The 18,652-nt window shown below is 38.3% G+C and overlaps 1 protein-coding gene across 2 annotated transcripts in view; it reads left to right on the forward strand.

Moving 5' to 3' along the window:
- Window positions 1-18,652, forward strand: part of DERA (deoxyribose-phosphate aldolase) — a 358,665-nt gene that overhangs the window by 193,398 nt on the left and 146,615 nt on the right. Inside the window, exon 8 of one of the 2 annotated variants that reach the window (XR_010135729.1) lies at window positions 534-594. Coding sequence is in view for 1 of the 2 variants with exons in the window: in XM_054526891.1 (XP_054382866.1) it covers window positions 534-551 (18 nt within the window). In the remaining variant the exon portion in view is untranslated. Of the gene's footprint in view, window positions 1-533; window positions 690-18,652 lie in introns of those variants that run through there. The other variant, XM_054526891.1, reaches the window with a different exon arrangement.

Genomic DNA, 18,652 nt, shown 5'->3' on the forward strand with positions numbered 1-18,652 from the left:
TTGTTGTCCTGATCCTACCCTGAAATTTCCTCTTTTCACCTATGAAACAACATTGAATGTAGTGATGTTTGGGGAGAACCCAGTGTGTCAACGCAGAACATTATATTAGCTGTGTGTAATGAGGAATCTTGTGGCCTGAAATAGGAGACTGCTGTGCCTATCAGCATTACTGTGAGCACAGTATTCTCCACATAAAGCTGGGGGCCACTGTGAGTTTGAAAAGAAAAAACATGGGCTAAGCCGACTGAGTATTATATAATTCTTGAAACACGAACTGTCCTGCACTTTCCTTTAAATCCACTTAAGTACCTGCAAAGCTTTGAAGAGGGATTTTAATGACTTAGTGCAAGAACTGTGTGTAGAATTAGCATGTTTGAAGATTTTTTTCCCTCCTGCTTTAAACTATTGAATAAAGGACACAATAGTTTCTAGAATGAGATATTGAGATATGTGGCTTATTGACATAGCAAAACTATGTACTGCGAGGACTGTTTTAGACCATGGGAATGTAACTTTGTTTTTATCCCTTACAGGGGCTTCCTCTCCACTGACTTCCACAACATGGCCCGTGTCACTGAGCTGGCAATCAAGAGGGTGAGCTAAGACCATGGTTTCTATATAGTGGACGAGAGACACTGGAATCTACTCTCATATGTCTTTTCAAATTAAAAGAATTTTAATTACTACTATATCATGTAAGAATTCTGTCTCTGCTACACACAGACAACATGAGATGGCTGCAAACATCCTCTGGTGCATCCCAAATTGTCCTCCCCTTGCCATTCATCTGCTTTTGTTAAATTTTGCTATCCCGTTGTCTTCTCAACATGCAAATATTCCAGAGAGAGTTATCACGCATCTCATAAGGACAGTTTGTATCAAGTCACTTTTTCTATTTCACAAGAGAATTGGTCAACATGAAAGGCTTGAGTGCCTTGGGAGAGGGAGAAATAATAGAAGGGATGAGGAAAAGGAAGGCAAACACCAAAGATATCGCCTACTTAAGAATTTTGCCAAGGAGCAAAATACCATCATTCATTCATTCAATTCAACAAACATTTATTTAATATAAAAAAGCACGTTATTAATTTATATCTCTCCTTGTAACAAAAATAATTATTGTCCTGTCTACTGTGGACGCAGACCTAGTTCCCAGTGTGGACATGACATAGAGAGCAGAGAACAATAGGTTACAGAAAAATATGGAAGGCTGATCATTGTTTAAAATATAATGTGCTGTATAATGGATGTATCACAGTTCGTTCACATTTAGAGGACAGGAGAACTCTAGGAGAACAGGAGTAGAACTTGATAAATAACCAGAGGTGGAGACAGCTAGGTACTATCATAGAGCCATCATAAGTGAAATATAAAATGCAGGCAAAGGAAAAATTTGGGTGGAAAATAACGAGTTCAATTTTAGAAATATTGAGTTTGAAGACAATGTCCAGCTAAGGAGACAAATTTCTAGACTGAAAGTTGAGATTTTGGAAGTATCTGTTTCTAGGTGGTAGTTTAATATTTTGGTTGATGGGATTGCCCAGGAAGATCAAATACACTGTAAAGAAGGTCAAGGACAGTATAACAACTTTAATGGGCGGCACAATGAATATGGAAAAGACTGACTGGGGTGGTGGAGGCACAGAAAGGCAAAATAGAAAACAAAGGTCAGTAATGTGACAGAAAACAAGAGGGGAGAAAATTTCATGGAGGTGGAAAGGGATTGTCAATGGTGCTGAATGCTTTTTGGTTAGTGAGTTCCAAATGCTTTAGGGTTAGTGAGTCCAATCTAAAAACTGGACACTTGGAGGGCAATTCAAAGAGATTTAGTGATGTCACGTGTTGTGGAAGGTACCCAGGGGGACGAAACTCTTTCCCCAGTCTTTTCCATGCTGTTCTCACAATAGTGAATAAGTCTCACGAGATCTGAAGAGTTTATCAGGGGTTTCCACTTTGCTGCTTCTTCATTTTTCTCTTGCCACTGCCATGTAACCTCAGTGGGCTGAAGAGAGAACATTGGGAGAAGAAGGATAGATATTAAGTGAACTCTTTCAAGGCAGGTTAGCTGTGAATACATTAAACTCCTCCAAAATGTGGTCTCTGGCCAAGAAATTGCATTTTGTTCGTAAGTAAATTATCACAGATATGTAAAAAGAAGTACATCTACAGATACTAATCATAGAATTGTTTATAAGAAAAAAACTGGAAACAACTTTGATGTGCAACTGTAAGGCATTGGTTAAGCAATTTAGGATTCAGTCTTAAAAAAATACACAACCCTTAAAATTATGTTGAAGAAAATATACAGACATAAAAAATGTTTGTGAAATATGTTTTCTAAGACTTCTGCATTGAGACTGTAGTCATTTTGTAATTTGAGGAAAGTCATTAAAAATGCACCTACACTCAAACTAAGGTTGGCTCTGAATAGAGAGAAGAGATAAGGTAGTGGAGGGGAATCAGTCAAAGAGTGGTTTTTATCTTCATCTTCCTTCCCCTCCTTCATCGTCTTTCTTACTTTTTAATTACTTAGAGACACTTGAACATGCTTATTTGCTCCAAGGAAGTAGCCATCAGAAAAAGGCTTAAAAAATATATTGGGCTTGCAATAGGGAAGAATAAGTGAAGAATTAAGTTTCATCTGTATTTGAGAAAAAATCAAAATCAGAGGAGAGTTGACGTGCGTAATGCTAAGCAAGAATGAAGACAGGATGGGGAAGAAGAAATGTAGTTGGAGATATAAATGGGTGTGTAGGTGAGGGACAGGAGACGAAAAATCTGAGGAATGTTCATTCAGTACATTTTACTTTTTATGTGAAAGAAAAAGCTAGGTCACCCATCCACAGACTATAAGTGGGGTAGGGGTGAGAATGAAGACTTCAGAAGTGTTGAAGTTTAGGAATATGATTATTTGTAGGTAATGGACAAGGACACATTAGTCTTATGGACGTTAACTTATAATGCTTGCCTTGTTTTCTTTGACATGGATACCATGGTAAGTCACAAAATGGGGAGCAAAATGTTAGCATGTTAATGACAGGAATTCGTCTGCATAACTGTGTGAGTGAATAAGGTCCTGCCTCTTCATCTTATCACAATCACTAACATGTATTTATGGAATTCGCATGATCAGGGCACCGAGGAAATTACAACAATGATGAGCTATAGTGCCCTTCCTTACGGAACTTACATCTGGTTGGGGAAAAGAGTCACAGTCACTTGAAAAGTTAACTACATTTCAAGGTAATTTTGCCATAAGTGATGAAAGTGGCATAAAAAATCAGAGAGATGATTGATCACTTACAACTGGAGCGGTGAAGGGAGATTTCATATAATTTTTACATTGCCTTTGTGTAGTTATTTATTTCCCTTTTCTAATAGAGTGGGCACTGCCATATTCATCTTCAACCCGTATCGCATTTCCTGGTACATGACAAGCCCTTAATAACCATCACTGAATGAATGGACTAATGAATAAGCGAATAAACAAATCAAGTTAGACTTGAACAGGTGAAAAGGATAGAAATTCATTACAGTAGGGTTATGGTCACATAAAAATATGGAATAAAGGAGAAGATAAAATAAAATTGCATTCACTGAGTATTTACATGCCAGATATTATACTATACATGATTTTACCTATATTATTAACTCGCTTAATTGTTACAGCAACCCTGCAAAATAGGTATAAATATCCACCACCATACAGGAATTAAAAGGGGAATTCCAGAGAGATTAGCTAACTTGCTCACACAGTGAATAAATGTCAGCGGTGGGACTGGAGCCTCTGGGCACAAGGCTTGCCCTAGGGCAGTGTAGAGGTGGGTTTCCACATCCTCCCTTCCAAGGATGTGGCTGTCTTGACTGCAGTACATTATGTTTCTCTACCTTTAATGTCCTGTAACTACTAGTTACATCTCAGGACACAGTTGAGTTGATGGCCTGAGTCCCCACTGCCCAAGACATCAAGTTGAGACTTTGGTATGGCCCCTGCTTGTCTCTCCAGACATATTCTCAGCTATCTTCATTAATCAATATCCATGCTACAGCTTTCCTGAACTCTGCTGGCTCACTTGCCCTGCTCCTCTTTCCCTCATGCAATTCTCTGTTCCCAAAGGCTCTTCCTCATCTTGGCATTTATTCAGCTTTCAAAATATCACTCCATGGGTACTTCCTCTTTTCCTAACTTGTAGATGATATTGGTTGCATAAATTGATGTTTTATCTTCCTAAGGCTCCATCATATTCTCTTTTATCCCAAATAGTGATGCTGATGGATTCGTCTTTCTCCTCCCCTGAAGAGGCCTTGGCCAAAGTACAGTTTAATATTTCTTTATTTTTTATTAAAAAAAAATTTGTTGATTGATATGGTTTGGCTGTGTCCCCATCCAAATCTCAACTTGAATTAATTGTATCTCCCAGAATTTCCACGTGTTGTAGGAGGGACCTAAGGGGAGGCAATTCTTTCCCCTGTCTTTCTCATGCTATTCTCGTGACAGTGAATAAGTCTCGCGAGATCTGATGAGTTTATCAGGGGTTTCCGCTTTTGTTTCTTCCTCATTTTTCTCTTGACACTGCCGTATAAGAAGTCGCTTTTGCCTCCCGCCATGATTCTGAGACCTCCCAGCCATATGGAACTGTAAGTCCATTTAAACCTCTTTTTCTTCCCAGTCTCGGGTATGTCTTTAATCAGCAGTGTGTAAACGGACTAATACATTGATTAATTTTTTTAAAAAAATGTAAAGACGAGGTCTCACTATGTTGCCCAGGCTGGTCTCAATTTCCTGGTCAAATCACAGACAGTGCTGGGATTACAGGCGTGAGCTACCGTGGCTGGCCCAGTTTGATACCTCTACAGCTACAAGTGGCCTCTCTATTTCAATATTGTGAAACACCAGGGAAATTTGGACATTTATCCCCAAGGCTATGATTCTGAAATTTTGTTCCCTTGGTAACTATGGAACCTCTTCCCCTCATCCCATGAGATAAAGAGAAAGGAGAATTGAAATTATGCGTATATATATGTACTTTATTCAGAGCCCGTAAAATTTTTCAGTGTTGTAAAGTTCTGGAATTCCTGAGCTCTTCTCCCTACATCCTATCCTGCGTCTGCTTACATTTTTATCCATTTTTGGAGTGTCTGCTAAGCTACTTGAGAGGAACAGAAAGGAAGCTTCTGCAGGTTCTGCCCAGGGGTGGTGGCCAGACTGCAGCTGTGCCGGCCCCCTGGAGCCTCAGAGGCTAGGAGAGAAATGCTGGTGCCCTGAGAGAGGCTTTTTCTCAGGAACAGCATGAAACGACACCCTTGTCTAGCTCCAGGGATTAATTAGCACAGCTTTGAAATAAATCCTTTAGAAGAATTTTACTTCTCTGCAACAGAAAGCTATTTTTGAATTCGGATCAATTTACTATTATTAAATGAGACTAAGGATGGTCTCCTTCCATAGTCCTCTTATTCTGAATATAGCTAATGACTTCAAAGCCGTGTATTAATACCGTCGTTACTTTCATAGTGGTCAGGCCTTGCTTCTAGGTCCTGGGTGAAGAAGGGAGTGCTATGGTTTGAATATTTGTCCCCTCCAAATCTCATGTTGAAATTTGATCTCCAGTGTTGGAGATGGGGTCTAGTGGGAGGTGTTTGGCTCAGGGAGCAGATCGCTCACAAATGGCTTGGTGCCACTCGTGTGGTAGTAAGTGAGCTCTTGCTGTTTGTTCCCCGGACAGCGGGTTGTTAAAAAGAATCTGGCACCTCCCCTGCCCTTGCTTTCCTCTCTTGTCATGTGATCTCTCACACACTGGCTCCCCTTTACGTTCTGCTATGAGTGGAAACAGCCTGAAGCCCTTATTAGAAGCAGATGCTGGTGCTATGGTTTAGCTTGCAGAATTGTAAGCCAAGTAAACCTCTTTTCTTTATAAATTACCCAGCCTTGGGTATTCCTTTATAGCAATACAGACTAAGACAGGTGGCAACTATGGTCTTTGCTACAGACTGGGCCTGGAGTTAAGTATTTGTGGTGCTGACGGGGGAAACTGAAGCTGCTACATAGTTTAACCTGCCTCAAGTTCAAGGATGTTTGGGGGCAGCACTGTTTGCACTCACCTAGTAGAAGGCCAGGAGGGAAAGGAGAATTCTTTCAAGAGCTCATAGGAGACTCTTTGCGGATCCCCTACTCTATAGTTAGATGGCAGCTGGAAGAGAGAAGAAATTACCTGTGGACTATGGTAATTTCCCATAGTCCACCAAGAAGGGATTCCCAGCTCGTGCACTGCATCTCCAGATCTTCCAACTCTCCCTCATGAGTGCTCAGAAACTCCCTAGGGAGCCCTTAACCTGCAGCTTTCCTGTCATCTTGCTCTAGCAAAGTGGTATCACAGAACATTTGTCTCTGACTTCTTGTACTTCATTAATTTTTACAAAATCTGATAAAATTTCTACTGCTTATCAAAGAGAACAAATGTTGTCTTCCAACAGGCACAAAGGCCAAATCAGGATGTGAAATTAAAACACTTGTCAAAATTACATCTTTATGTGTTCATTTATACAGTTGTCAGGAATCTACACCTATTCCTAAAATCTCTGTGTACTGATAACAATTAGTAGCCATAAATAACCTAAATAGATAGCCAACCTTTTTGCTAAAGGTTCAAATTTTGTTTTGTTTTGTTTCTTTTTTGAGTTTGGAAAATGAAAATTGAGGGACACTGGAAGCCCCTTTTCTATATAGAATATATTCCCTAAATTACAGAAGTACAGTGAGTAAAGATAACTTGGACCATCCAGGTTTCCAGGAAGGATTAAAGAGAAAACAGTGAAAACTCAACATCAATTTTGGCTACATATTTGTTTATATTTAAGATTATTTATTTAGGATACATTCTTACATAAGAACTTGTATACAAATAGATTAAAAAATTGATAAATATTGCCAGATTGCTTTTACAAAAGATAGAAACAATTTGTACAAGAAAATCTTATTTTACTTAATACTGGATTTTATTATTAAACAATTATTTAAAGCCAGTGAAATTTATATTTGGAACTTTGAATTCCAAAAGTTCTATTGAACTCTTGTAGAAATGCAAAACAACAGCTTTAACATTTGCTAGGGCAAAGTTTTAATATTATGCATAAATCACAGCACAGTTCTATGTACTGAAGTTCAATTTATTTTAACACACTTATTGAGTCTCTTCCATGTTCAAGGGACTGCACTATGCCTGGAGGCAAAAAGATGGATAAAATGTTGTCCCCTACTCGGAAGCAGTTCCTAATAGTGTGGAGGACACCAGCATGTAAATCAATGATGAGAAAAAAGCTAAAGAATGATAAAAATAACAATAATAATCAACATTATAAAGTGAGAAGTATGTTCCACAGTCCAAGCATTATGTCTTAACATGCAGAAATGTGAAACACCCCTAGAGAATTAAATCCCAACACATGTTCTATGTATTTATGCAAAAAAGTGAATGGTGTGGAACGATTGCAAACACAGGTAGTATGATTTCTTTTTTCAACTGTCTCAAGAGTATGAAACCCGATTGTTATAAAGACATCAGGAAGTCTATCTTGAATTGCTATCTAAAGCCCCTGCCTCATTCTTCTGACGCAATCTCAAGTAGATATCAAGTTAAAGAAACCATTTAGCACAGAGAAGAAATGTCACAGAAAAATTGAAATGTTACTGATTTTTTAAGAATGGCATAAATATCATCTGTAACATTTATCCCCAGAATGGAAGTGAATGAAGGATTACTCAGAACATATGAGAATGTCATCATTATGCAGCATTGAACAACATTGAGTGAATAAGCAGGAAACAGTAAACTTTAGTCAAAAGGGGACTGTGTTTACCACTGGGTTCCTAAGGCTTTGCATTCAATAAGTGTTGATTGAATCAGTAACAATGTTGTGATAATAGTAATGTGTTGCAACTTTTCACATAAATTGAATTTTGATATGCATAGAAAATCTTTTAAAGGCCAAACTTCTTGACTTCTTTGAAAGTTTGAAGCGAAACTCTTCTTCAGAACATAGGCTCAAAAGGTACTGAAGGAGCAAGGTGAAATGCAAGCTTCTAGAGACAAAGTATGCTTGACACATAGATTGACTGAAGAGAGCAAAATGGTTGAATTGCTCTTGGTGGTGGGTCACTGTCTAGATCTTCCTTCAGGATGCAGGCACTCATTCCAAACACCTGGGAAATTGGTGGTTGACAGCATGGACCTGAATGACTGTCTGGGAATTACCCTCAAAGGAAGAGATCTACTTGGCCCAAAGTAGCTCACACTCCTTTCCCTAGAGCAGCCCTCATCTATGACTGGTTGTTGGGGCCCAGAACAAATTGTGTGTAATAAAGTCCCATGCTCCTTGCCTCAAGGTGGGACAACTCTGAATACTTATTCTAGCTTCAGGACTTTCATGGGACTGTCTGAGGTCTGCCTGCATCGCAATTGCATTCTTTCACTGGTGTAATCCGTCTTCCTTCACTTCCTCACAGATGTTGGTCCCTTGAGCACTCCCCAATAAGCTTCATGCATGCAGCTCTCTGTCCCAGAGTTGGCGTGCTGGGGAGCCTGACCAGCGATGTTGTATGTCGCTTATTATTTCTAAATAAAGAAGAGGGAGCTCTTCTAAAAGCTAAAACATCCCAGGGAGAACTGGGTTTGGGCCTTGGTTCAAGCTCAGTGCTAGGCACCCATGTATTCCAAAAAACGTTAAGTGGTAATCAGAGAATCAGAGAGATTTTCTTAGAATGTCTTAATTTTGAAGCTCTGTTTTCTACCATTTAGCTACTTCTTATTATGTTAGAATATTACAAAATATTTTCAGTTTGATTTTAAGTATAGCTAATATTTATTTAGCATGTATTTGTTTATTATTTCTGTTGTAAAATGAAACACAGTTACAGAAAAATCACACAGAACTGTGTAGATTAATGAGCGAGGCATTTGTTGAAATAATTACCCATCTTTAGAAATAGAACTTTTCTGGCTACCCAAGGAGCCCATTCCAGTTTCAACACTTCTCTTTCACTTCAAAGTAACCACTATCCTAATTCTATAATAAGCATTTTTTGGCAGTTCTTTATAGTTTCATCAAAATTGTGTATCCCTAGCCACTATAATTTTGTGTTGCCTATTTTTCAAATTTTTAGACTTCTAAATATTTTTAAATCTGCAGGTCCTCCCCCTATCCCTTTCTTTTCCTCACAAACTATTTATTGAAGAACCTGAAGGATATTCACTGAAGAACCTGAGGGATTTGATCTGCAAAATTTCTTATCGCCTGTATTTTTCCTTTTAACACTTTCCTTTGTCCTCTGTATTTCTACAAATTGGCAGCTGGATCCAGAGTCGTGTTGATCCCTTCTGAAAGATGAAATTTCAATCCCCATTCGATCCATTCAAATATCTTCACCGAAGCTTAAATTGTCCTGCATTTGGCTAGTGGGAGCTTCTTCAGGTTGGCTTTCGAGTTCTTTTATTTATTTATTTGTTTGTTTGTTTATTTATTTATCTTTGAGATGGAGTCTTGCTCTGTTGCCCAGGCTGGAGTGCAGTGGTGTAATCTCAGCTCACTGCAACCTCCGCCTCCCGGGTTCAAGTGATTCTCCTGCCTCAGTCTCCCGAGAAGCTGGGATTATAGGCGCCTGCCACCATGCCCAGCTAATTTTGTATATTTAGTAGAGACGGCATTTCGCCATGTTGGCCAGGCTGGTCTTGAACTCCTGACCTCAACTGATCCACCCCCTTTGGCTTCCCAAAGTGCTGAGATTACACACGTTAGCCACCATGCCATCAAGTTCTTTTAACATGACTGATAATTTTGTTTTGCTATTTGGCATGACAGGGTTTTCCAGGTGCATCTCGTACATTTCTTACCATAGACATGGAAATAGCCACTTCTTCAAGAACACTTGGGTGTTGTTTTGGGGGGAAATGTTACTTTAAAGCCACAACCTGTTTGCTAGAGATGGTTGTTGTTTTTAAGCATCTTCAGTGGACAAAGTTATTTCATGAGTTGACACTGATAGTTTTAATTTAAATTCCAGAACACAGTTTTTTTTTTTTTTAACTTAACTTCCACATTGCATCTGTATTTCCTTTCTTGCATACCAAAATCTTAGTTCCCAAGGACACAGGGGATCATAGAATCAGAACATTGCATAATTAATCATTTACCCAATTCTACTATTACATACCCAAACAATACTAATAGATCACTGGCAATATAATTACTGAAAATAACTAAATTGTTTTTGCATATACTTTCTCCATTCTCCCCATTAAGTGTTATAGCTATTCTATATCTATATTATCTAAACATGTAGTCTTTAATACTATACTTTCCCCTTTTATTAAAGCTCATTTTATCTTAGTTCTATAGTAACTGTATGTTTTACATACTGTATTTAGTCCTACTCATCAGTCCTTATGTCTATGTCTGTCTAGTGATTTGGATTATCTGAAGCTCATTACTAGTATATTCCTCAGTAAGGGCTCATGGGAATAATATTCCTTGAGTTCCTGCATATTGATGACAGTTTGTTTATGTTCTTTCTATCTGAAAGTCACTTTTACTGGGAAAAAGTCCTTTAAAAATATTTCCTATAGACATTGAGTATATTAATTAGGCTACTCTGTTTTCTTCTGTCATAATGTACTGCTGTTGTAACGTCTGATGATAACCTAATTTTTTCTTTATAAATCACTTGCCTTTTTTTTTTCTAGGATGTTCAATAAACTTTTTGCTTTAAAATCCAATGATTTTTATTAGAATACCTTGTTGTTGGTCATTCTGAGTTGATATTCTTAGATTTGTGGTGTGTTTTTTCAATATATAGTTTCAATTTTCTTTTTTAATTTCAGGAAAGTATTTTTGATTCATTGTTTTTATTACTTTTTCTCTTCCTTATTTCAATTTTCTTCCTCAGGGATTCCTATATTGTATAATTTGAACCTTCTTTTCCTATCTTCTCTTCGTCAATTTATCTTTAGTCCTTTTTCTTTATTTCTTTTTTATTTTATTTTTTCCTTTTCACAAAATATTCTTTTCAGGCATATTTAGTTCTTATTTGCTTTTGTGTTCCTTCTAGTTTAGTCTTCACTTCAGAAATGACTTTTTCATTTATTTATAATTCTTTCCTATGTTCTGTCACCTGATTTCTGAGTTTTTCTAATTCTGATTTATGCTGTTCTTTTACATCTTGTATCATGTTCTTAATGTCTTTTAGCTCATTTTGAAATACATTACAGTTTTGATCTGTCCCTGTCTTTCTGATATGCTTTTATTATCTATAGTGATGTTATTCTGCTCCTTATTCTCTTTTATCTTATAATAACTTTGCATGGGACTTGACTTCAATACGTTTCTGCTGCTCATTTTTATGTGAGATCAGTTTTCTGAAATTTTAGAGGCCTGGTTCTTCTAACTGGCTTTTCTAACTTTGGAGAGTTCCCTCTTCTGTTGTATTCCAAGACTTCCTGGTTCTGTTTTCCTCCTCCGCTTTTATCTGGATCATTTCTTTCTTTTGTCTCTATTGGGCCTAATTTGCTCAGTTTTGATTCCATTCCAGCAGTTTCACCTCAGTGCAAGGCCTTTTCCTGGAAGGGAGCTCCATCCTGGAGGAAGGCTCATAAGTGTTAGATTCCTAAGGTTCCTCCAGTTCCCACCACGAGCCCCCTTGTACTGCCCATTGTTGGATTGGATAAACCTCCCAGTTTCAGTAGCTGTTTCCAAATGGGCACACAGTGCTTTGTTTTTGATTCTCTCTGCCTTCTTCTGCACGGACACTGGTAGCACTCTGGTCTTGCAGCTGTTGGTGGTTTGTCCTCACTGGCTGATATTTGAGGTTTGTAGAGAAATGTAGTCCTCTAATTTCATTGTAAATGTTAGCCATGGAGTTTTGGTTTGCTATCTGATTACTTTGTCTGTTTTAATGCAGGGATTCAGAGAGATAAAATATGTATGTATAACATGTCCACTGCCACCATCTTCTTTTGAACACTAAATATTTGCCAAGATTCTCTTACATATTGTCTCATTCAATTTTTACAACATCCAGGTGGGGTAGGAATAATTATCATTCTTATTTCACATAGAAGGAAACCCTGGCTCAGGAGGTCAAATAGCTTTTGAAGTGGTAGAGCTGGGATTCGAACCAATGTCTGTGTGACTACTAAGTCTGCTAATCTTTATGTCAAAAATATTTTAAAATCAGTTCTTTAAAATTTAAAATATATATTCCCATAGAATGTTTTCTAACCAAAATATTATGATTTATGGTTTAGAAAATATTAGTTTTTGAGCATGAGAATTTGGATGATTTTTTTCTTTTGTTCACATCCTCAAATTTCTCTAATGAGTCTATATTAACTTAAAATGAAACATCCAATACACCTTATTTTAAAAATTAAAACAAGCAGGTTTGCAAAGTTCCTTGGCGAGTCTTCAAAAGTTTATTTAATTCATGATGTACTTGGAATACAGTATGTATACGTGTGTGGTTACTTATGCATACACAGACATTTGATTAAAGCAGCAAATCAAATCATACATCTGTAAAAGTAATAGTAATAGCACAATTGTTAAGGTGCTTAATGGTTAAAAATGTCAGTTCTGTGGTTAGACAGACTTGAGTTTGAACACTGGGTCTTTGTCTTATTTGGTTACCTTGGATGAATTATTCAGCTCATTCAAGCTTCAGTTTCCTTATCTGTACAGTGGACTGACTTCATAGGATTGTCCTGGTCATAAAACGATGTAATACATGTGGAGCAAAGCACTTAAGGCAGTACTCAGCAATAATAAGCACTCACCAAATATGAATGGTTGTGAAACAGACAAACAAAAAAATTAGGCGTAGTGGAAATAAAAGGATTGTAGCCATTCCGAAAAAAATTCTGTGTAATGTCAAGCCTGCAGAAATAGATGGCTTTTTTGTTTGTATGCTTTGCAGAGGGGTGCGGGGATTTTTTTAAACCAATTTATCAGAGATCAATGAGTGCCTTTAAAAAAATTTCACAACCGGGGGAAACGAGAGTTAAAATAAGTAGCCTTAGAGTAGGTGGAGTAGGTGGTCCAGTGTGGAAATGACAGCTCACACATCACATGAAAGGCATGTATAGGTTAGATACTTGTTGCAACTTGGAAATTGACTTCCTGTAGAGTTCTAGGGACAGATTGGAAATTGCCCTGCTGAGCCAGTATATACTTGACAGAAAACTTTGTCAGGTCTCCCCAGGAACTGATTTGGAAGGCCATTTGTAACCCTGATAATTGTAAACAAATTGTACTGAAGTGGTAACTTGAAATATGTGTTGGTACGAATTGTTAGACTATTCAACTGCAATGAGTTTAATTGGTTATAAGAATGTGGTTCTTCTTGGAAAGTGTAATGCACACCTCTCCTCGCCCACGGAATGTGCTATTTTGTGATGGTTGCTGTTGAGATAATAGAAGCAGTTAATTTTATTGAGTGCAAATATGTGATTTGAAATGGATAAACAGGATTTCTCCCTTTCTAATTTTGGGTTATAATATCATTTGTTCAGTGATAAGATGCCTGTTAGCATCCAGAAGTGATATAGAGACCATTTTCCGTGTCCACAATGTGGGGAAGATAGAGAGGGTTAGGTATGGTGCATGTATTGCAAGAGGGATTCCCCGGTGCTGCAGGCAGTGTTGGCAGTTGAGATGTATTTCTGCTAGTTAGTGATTGCATTTGTGCACCTGCCTTCCCGGACCTGGCTCCCCACCTGGGAAGTCTGGTAAGGCTGACAGACAATAAGCTTGGGTGACAACAACTGTACCATTGGCTCCAGTACATTCCTATGAAGGGAAATCCTAAGGTGAAAAGAATCTGTTAGCTAACATGGGGACTAGAAAACCTCCTGCTAAAATATGAGCTGTGGTTCCCACTACACAGATGGTTTTCAGCTCCAAGAATCTAGAATGGATTCTCCTCAGGTTTCCAGTTTCTAGAGAAGGTAGATTTTTTTTTTTTTTTCTGAACAACTAAATGTGTTTATTTTCTGATAGGTATTTTGTGACTCTTGAAACCAATAATGATTAACTCTTTGATTTGATCACCAGGGAGTCACATTTGTGGCTTATGTCAACAAATCTTATAGTATCCCTAAAGATATGAGCTTTTATATAGTTACTTATCTGGAGAACAGAGATGCATCTCTCTCTATCTCTTTATTTTCCCTTCATTGTGATTTCCTCATCTATCATTTATTCCCTAGTATATATACTTTTCTGTGAGGCATTTCAAGGCCTTTTTGAATCAAGTTAAATCAGTTCCACACCTAATAGTTTCCAAATCAGGCCAAGAAGTACAGACGGAGCCTAACTTTCCCTTTCATTGTTTTGGTCAGTAATTAATTAAATCTTTGCTTAGTTGAGAGGATGAAGTTGCTGGGAGTGTATATGGTCTGTTCCACTTATTGTCTTTTGAGAAAAACTTTCCATCTTTGTTAAATAATTTGTAAAATCCTATTCCTGAGTTATACATGTGCATGTGAAACAGTTTTTTAAAATGCTGTCTTGATCTAGTTTTGAGTCACCGACTAGAGGCTGGTCAGTTCCCCTTCTTGAGCATTCCATTAAGTCTGCACCCCAAGCATCTGCTTGATTGGGCTTTCACACTCTGGGCCACTATACCTGCTCTAATTGTCCCAGGGTCAGGATATTAGGCAACCAGAGTTTACCCCTATTTCCCAGCCTGCTGAATTTTTTCAAAGTAGCCAGTCCTCAGCCTGCTTGCTGGCCTCGTCCTTTCCTTCCCACAGAAACCACAATGAAGGCATTTGCCTACAGTCTCCTTCCTCTGACACACACCAGTGCTTCCCCAGCACGGTTGTCTTAGTCCATTTAGGCTGTTATAACAAAATGCCTGGGACTGGGTAATTTAAAAAGAACAGAAATGTATTTCTGGCAGCTCTAGAGGCTGGGAAGTCTAGGATCAAGGCACTGTCTGGTGAGGGCTGGCTTTCTCAACTTCCAAGATGGTGCCTTGTTGCTGCACCCTCACATGGTGGAAGGAGGAAAGCGAAAGGGCATAAGGGGCTTAAGCTGCATCCCTTCAGCCTTTTCACAAGGCACTTATCCATTCATGAAGGCAGAATCCTCATGACTTAATCACTCCCGAGAGGCCCCACCTCTTAATACCACCACAATAGGGAATGAGTTTCAGCATGAATTTTGTGAGGGACACGTTAAAATCATAGCAAGTGGCTATGATTTTTCAATTCCCCAGGGAATAGTGCAGAGAACAAAACTATAAAACTCTTTCTGGTTTCTCTCTCTTGAGCTATACCTGGCCTCACCATACCTCACCCAAGGTGATCTGGTTAAAATAGTAGGTCATGCTTGACGGGTGTCAACTCACTTTCATTGTTCTCAGTTTTTCAAAGTCTGCTTTTAAAAGATTTTCTATTTATGTTTTTAGGCTCTTTGTTTGATTTTCTGAGACTCATGTTGGTAATTTTTTTTTCTTTTTTTATGATGGAGTCTTGCTCTGTCGCCAGGCTGGACTGCAGTGGTGCAATCTCAGTTCACTGCAACCTCTGCCTCCCAGGTTCAAGCGATCCTCCTGCCTCAGCCTCCCAAGTAGCTGGGACTACAGGCCCGCACCACCATGCCCAGCTAATTTTTTTTGTATTTTTAGTAGAGATGGGGTTTCACCATGCTGGTAGAGATGGGGTTTCACCATGCTGGTCAAGCTGGTCTCGATCTCTTGACCTCATGATCCGCCCGCCTCAGCCTCCCAAAGTGCTGGGATTACAGGAGTGAGCCACCACGCCTGGCTCATTTTGGTATTTTCTATTTCTGTTATTGTCAGATAATTTAAGAGATTAAAAATACAATGTAATCTATACAAAGGACAAAACTGTAATATATTTTTATCAAAAATGTAAATTAAAGTGGGTGTAAAAAGATTAAAGATTCTTTTTATCTATGCTTGCAATAAGTTATTTTCTCCCCAGTCAAGAGAATCTATTACAATTAAAAGGTAAAATACAAATTATAGTAAATGAATATAACATTTTAAATGTTACAGAGATCACATTTATATAATTGACATTTTAAAGTTAATTTTAAAAATATCGAATTAAATGTTATAAAATATTTTTATAAAGAAAACTGTTCGAAATTCTAGAGTTCAATATGCATCAGGTTGCCAGTGTAAAGAAACGATAACATGCTTCATGTATGTTACATCTAGCCCAGTGGTTTTGAACCAGTGGGGCAGTGGCAATTTTGTCCCTTAGGAGAGATTTGGTAATACCTAGAGATATTTTTGGTTGTCACAAGCATTGGGGAAAGAATGGTGAGCAGGGAGACATTACTGGCATCTAGTGGATAGAAGCCAGGGATACTGGTAAATATCTTACAAAGCACAGAATAGCCCCCACAACAAATAAAATAAATAACTTACAAATGTAAATAGGTTAGAGGTTGAGGAACACACACACACACAAAGATAAGAGTAATATGAAGATTGTAAGATGCTCCTCAGTCACCATGTGTGATAATTTCTTATATTGTACTAATTTGTGAGTAGCTCTGGAACCATGAATGGGAACACAAAGAAAATCAAGAAAAACATTTAGCATTCCTGGGAAACAATACTTCATTATGCAATAATCTATTGTGTTCATGCTACCTCAGAGGAAAGATATGACAAGTTATTTAATTTGTCTTGTCTCTTAAGTGCCTCTGCCACTGAAATCTTCCTCATACTCTAAAGCAGTGCTTATTCATTAGCAGTGCCACAACCCACAAACTTTTACAGCAACTGAATGAAGTTATGCTTTTTCTGGGAGATACGGGGCAAGAGATGAAGAGCATGTCTGGAAATATAAGTGTTGTGCCAACATTAGATCCTGAGGGACAGAGGCATGAATGCAGTCTTCAGTGCCTCTGTGTGTGTGTGTGTGTGTGTGTGTGTGTGTGTGTGTGTTTGCCTGTGTATGTGTGCACGTGCGCATATGCTATGCGGACCCGTAAAGCACCGGCCCAGCACAGAGGCCTCTTGTGTTCAGATCTAAGGACAGTTCTGTCACAAATATTTTTTAAATGTGAGAAATTTGAGACCTTGGATTTTCAGCTTGAACCCAGAAGGTATTTAGCTGGGAATGAAGTCAGGAAATCAGCGGAGCCCACTGTAATACTAGATTTCCCTTTACAATTATACTTGAATATTGTAATAAAGGACAAGCGTTTCTGTATGTCTGAAGGACTCTTGATGAAAGGACAGTGGGTGCATAGACGAGTCCCAGGTAATTGTTTGTGCCTAGAGCAAGATTAGAGGTGAAAGAGTGGTTGTGGGTGCGGCCTGGGGGCACAGGGGCCCTTGATCCTGAAGCTGCCTTTGCTTAATTCTACCCAGGGGATTGTAAGGGAAAGAAAACTTCAGTTTAAACACTTTCACTATGCAGGATCTTATTTTCCTCCCCCACTCCAATTTCCCTGGTTCATTTTCTCTTAATTGGTCCTGATTGGAAGTCATCATAAATCAGAATAATTTCTCTTTCATGCTCTTCAAATTTTAACTTATGAAAAAAGTCTTTAGCTGGAAATGTCCATAAAAAATGAATGTCAGTGGTTTCATCTCTAACAGGGAGAAAATGAAACTCAGACATTTTGGAGTCACAGTCAAACTACCTCAGTATGATTGTGAATTGATTTATACAGGGCCTTAAGAAACTTCATGTCCTTTTTGGAATGTACTAAGCAGGAATCACTCTTTCACAAATCCAGAAATTATAGCCACCTGTGAAGTTAAATGCTATATCTGTCTTAGCCTGGGTCTGTACTAGGCTGATAATTTACTTCAAGACTCAAAAAGGCAATTTGACTCTGCTATCTAGTTCTCAAAATGACTTATTCAATACTGAGTATTTAGATAAAGGCTGGAGATTTCTTTCCTCCCTCCCTTTCTGTTTTCCTCCCTTTCCCTTCTTTCCTCCTTTCCTCTCTTTCTTCCTCCCTTCCTTCCTTTCCTTTCCCCTCCCTTCTCTCCTTCTTTCTTTCCGTTTTTTAACCCACATGCTGTGGGTGACAGTCTGGTGACAGCCTGCTATCATCAGCAGGAGCAGTGTGGGAAATATCAATTTATATATGGATAGAGGTTATACATGTTCCCTTAGCTCCAAGGTTGCAAATGAGAACAATCTGCTTTCTAGTAATTTCTAGTCATTATTTGCATAATTTAAAATCTGACATATTAAAGACATTTATGCATCAGTATTTATGAGTTGGCTAGATATCAACTACCAAATCTAGAATGTAGAGATTGAGAAGGGTATGTGTAAGTTACTTCATTTTGAAAAAGCCACAGAATTTATCTCTTCCATTTACTTCCTCAACTAGTAGAGTCTGGGCATGAGACTCAGAGAAAGACATTTTAGTGAAACAAGTCCAGGAACCCAACTTAAATCATAGGCTAGTCTATTTTTCAGAGCAATTTTTTAATTTTAAAAACTCACACTGTTGGTCCTGTATAGGTCAGCCAGGAAAACTCAGGTTAAGAGAGTGGAACATTTATCTTGGAATTATGTCTCACTCCCTTATAGTTCAATGGAGCCACTTTCTAATAGAACTCCTAGCGTGCCATCATCTCAGTAAGGCCAACAGGAAG

Source organism: Pongo abelii, chromosome 10 (genome assembly GCF_028885655.2).
Source record: "Pongo abelii isolate AG06213 chromosome 10, NHGRI_mPonAbe1-v2.0_pri, whole genome shotgun sequence".
NCBI lineage: Eukaryota > Metazoa > Chordata > Mammalia > Primates > Hominidae > Pongo > Pongo abelii.